The sequence below is a fragment of the Triticum urartu genome, chromosome 4A (genome assembly GCF_056163025.1).
Source record: "Triticum urartu cultivar PI428250 chromosome 4A, HENAU_Tu73, whole genome shotgun sequence".
Taxonomy (NCBI): domain Eukaryota; kingdom Viridiplantae; phylum Streptophyta; class Magnoliopsida; order Poales; family Poaceae; genus Triticum; species Triticum urartu.
This window is the reverse complement of record NC_141876.1, coordinates 585,482,324-585,485,580: the sequence shown is the minus strand read 5'-3', so window position 1 is coordinate 585,485,580 and position 3,257 is coordinate 585,482,324. Positions and strand designations below refer to the sequence as shown.

The following is a 3,257-nucleotide window of genomic DNA, read 5'->3' as shown; positions in this document are numbered from 1 at the left end:
CACGTACATATACCAAGTGTTGGGAGCTCCTAGGTTTTTCTGTACCAACGCCCGTGACAGTACATCTCAAGCACGTTACTAAGTCTCAGTTATATATATTGTTCTTAAGAGAGTTGTATTAAGACTTTAAGAGTGATGCAAACATTGTGAATTCGTGTACTCTTCTCTTTCCATCCGGAGCTAGCAGTCATGCATCAATTGCAGCCATCAATTGGGAGATCGGATATATATGCAGGTAACCTGTACGTATTGAAGTACATTCAGGCACACATTGCTGGACTGAATTAGGCCATCCACTGGACGTGTCAGGTAACTGAATCACAGGACTAAGAAAACAGTGGCTGCTTCTCACCCATGAGGATTAAACGACAGCTTTAAAAAAAATCAGTTTGATCTAACGGCCGCACACAGAGTTAAAACAGTACAGTACACACACAAGAAATATGCTACGGACAGTTTGTACATTGCAACTCAGCACCAAAACTGGAGCAGACTAAGCTGAGCTAACTACTAAACCTATGAGAGTCAGGCACTACGACATCATCAGTGACTTGAGCGACCGGGCTTTCACAGGCTTCCTCCACCTCTTCTTGAACGGGCCCTTCCTCTTGGTGCCGCAGGGTTGTTTGCCATTGCAGCCAAGCGCTTCCTCATCGCTGCTCTCCTCGTCCCAGCCTGCGATCCCAGTGGTGCCGTCGTTGCCCGTAGGCTTGTTGACTACACGTACTGATGCCGCTGCTTCTTGATGGTTTGAGTCATCAGCTTGTTCCTGACCTGCACTAAAATTAAGTTGCATTTCGGACTGTGCCTCCTCTTTTGGTTGTTTAGCAGGCAGTGGAAGTTCCTGCATGCCATCATCACTGCTCTCCTTGTCACAGCCCACCATCCTAGCGGTGCCAGGCTCGTCGACGACGTGTGCTGATGGCGGGAGCACTGATTGATGGTCTGATTCATTCACTTGTACCTGACAAGCACTAAAATTAAGTTGCATTTCAGATGGTGCCTCCTCTTTCAGAGATTCAGCAAGCAGAATAGGTTCTGGCACGCTGTCGCTGCATGACGTGCGGCGCTTCTTGGTGCCGGGGCCGAACCCCGCATAGTAGTAGAACCCCTCGCCCAGGTCGATGTCGGGCCTCTGTCTACGTGGCTTGTCGCTGACGGGGGGCTTCTGGTCCAAGTGGTACGGGCAGTAGGAGTTGGGCTCACTCGCGGGCCGCTGGCAGCACCACCTCTTGCCGTCATTCTTCCGGCACCTCCACACTCCTTTCTGCACTTTGAACCCCTTATTTGGCTTCGGCTTCCTCTCCATCTTTTCCACAGCTTTGTGCAGTTTCAAGATGACCCCGTCAACCATATCTACGGTCAAGTCTTCCTCCTCCTTGATGGAGCCAGTAGGCATGGTAATGCTTGATGGGAAGAGCCAGCTACCTCGCCAGGAAACACTCATGAAGCAAGTCTCCACGAAGAGCTTCTCCACCTGAATGAGATGGTAATTCGGAAAATAAACGTTAAAGAACGAAAAGAGCTAGCGGCTACTGCTACTGATATTGCTGAACTGAAATGGGGGGCGGGTTGGTAGGGCTCACGACCGACAGATGAACTTGCAGCCCGATTAGCCGCCGCGCCGCCGCCAGACGATCACAGATTACCGCGAGGGAGCTAACTGACGCGCCCTACGGCTAGACCTCGACCCCGCACCACGCGGGTTGGGGGAGCGGAACCCTAGCGACATGGTCCAGACCCCGAATGGTAACCTCCGCAGAGGCGAGCTAGGTAGCGAGGCGGGCATGCTAGCTGCTACAGGGCGTCACGGGAATGCTACAAAGCTGCGGCCAGGCGGGAGAGCACGGGGCAAGGAGCGAGGGGGTCGGGTGGTGAGGAAATTACCTGGGGATCCGAGAGGTCGAGCTGCGCCATGAGGTCCCATGGCGACCGGCTGAGCTCGCAGCAGGGCTCCCCGCCGGAGGAAGTCTTCGGCCCCACGAACCCGGCGCCGGATTCGTGGGCTGGGGCTGGGGCTGGCGGCGGGGGCGGGGGCGGCTCGATTCGGGGCGGCTCCGTGCAGGAGCCCGAGACGGCGGAGCCAAGCAGGCGGGAGGCGGACCTGCGGATCCGCATGGCGGCCGGGGAGGGGCGGGGCGCGAGGGGAGCTCGGGATCTGGAAGGATAGCGAGCAAGGTAGGGTTTGAGATTTGTGTGAGAGGCAGCAGCAGGATGTCGATACGAGAGGAGGCCGCTGGAGAGGACGAAGGCTTTAGTGTCACTGTGTGAGTTCGAGCAGGGGCCCACTCGTCAGTCAAGCCGCCGATTGTTCAGAGAGGGAGTGCTGGACACGTGTACGGCCCAAACTTTTTGCGCACACCTGATTTTTTAGGACACCGATAAGTACCGAACGTTCGGAAGTTTATCATGCCAAAACAATTAGTATTTCTTTTTTGCAATTTACTCCCTCCGGTCCTTTTTACTCTGCATATTAGGTTTGGCCGAAGTCAATCTCATTCAACTCTGACCAAGTTTATATAAAAAATTATAAACATTCACATAACAACACCAATATCATTAGATTCATCTTGGAATATATCTTTACATTATATTTATTAGATATTATAGATGCTAATAATTTCTAATATAAATTTGGTCAAACTTAGCAAATTTTGATTTTCGACAAATCCAATGTGCAGAGTAAAAAGGACCGGAGGGAGTACTAGCAAAAGGGCGCGTGTGTTACAGCAGGAGGAAAAAAAATCAAAATCTCCAATGACAATGACCACATTTTGTTCGCATCTCATCACACGTTTTTGAAACAAATTCAAGGAAATGTTTCTTTTTAAAAATTTATTCACAAATTAAAGCAATGTTCATATTTTTTAAAACTTGGTATTTCAAAGTATTATTTTGAATTTCAAGAAACATTAACAAAACATACTATGTCGATCCACCCCAGGAGTTCATTCTTTAAAATTCACGCGGGTATATAGTCACAAAGACTCGGAAGCATTGCAGTTTAACTACATACCTTCGATCATTCGTGAGCAGTTTTCCAAATTTGGGAACATTTTTACAAGTTACAAACATTTTGTTACAATTGTGACCATTTTGTTACAAGCATTTTCTTTTGAATCGGCGAACAATTCTATAATAGATAAACAAATTTTCAAAAAAATCATTTTTATTTGAAATTCATGAACATTTTCTGAAATGTATGAACATTTTTTGAATCAGCAAACATTTTATGAATCAATACACTCTTTTGCAAT

General features: G+C 48.6%; 1 protein-coding gene across 1 annotated transcript; it reads right to left on the bottom strand.

The window, feature by feature from the left end:
• Positions 1-355: 355 nt before the first annotated feature.
• On the bottom strand, positions 356-2,246 carry LOC125552992 (uncharacterized). The gene is made up of 2 exons (XM_048716712.2): positions 1,888-2,246; positions 356-1,477 (listed from the first exon to the last, which is right to left on the bottom strand). The coding sequence occupies exons 1-2, from the start codon at positions 2,116-2,118 to the stop codon at positions 533-535; spliced, it is 1,176 nt and encodes a 391-aa protein (XP_048572669.2). The 5' UTR covers positions 2,119-2,246; the 3' UTR covers positions 356-532.
• Between the last annotated feature and the right edge of the window lie 1,011 nt (positions 2,247-3,257).

Bases quoted from the DNA above. Each gene is read 5' to 3' on its own strand.
- LOC125552992 (XM_048716712.2), bottom strand. From the start codon at position 2,118: ATGCGGATCCGCAGGTCCGCCTCCCGCCTGCTTGGCTCCGCCGTCTCG. The intron at 1,478-1,887 runs GTAATTTCCTCA...CATCTCATTCAG, and splicing joins TCGACCTCTCGGATCCCCAG to GTGGAGAAGCTCTTCGTGGA.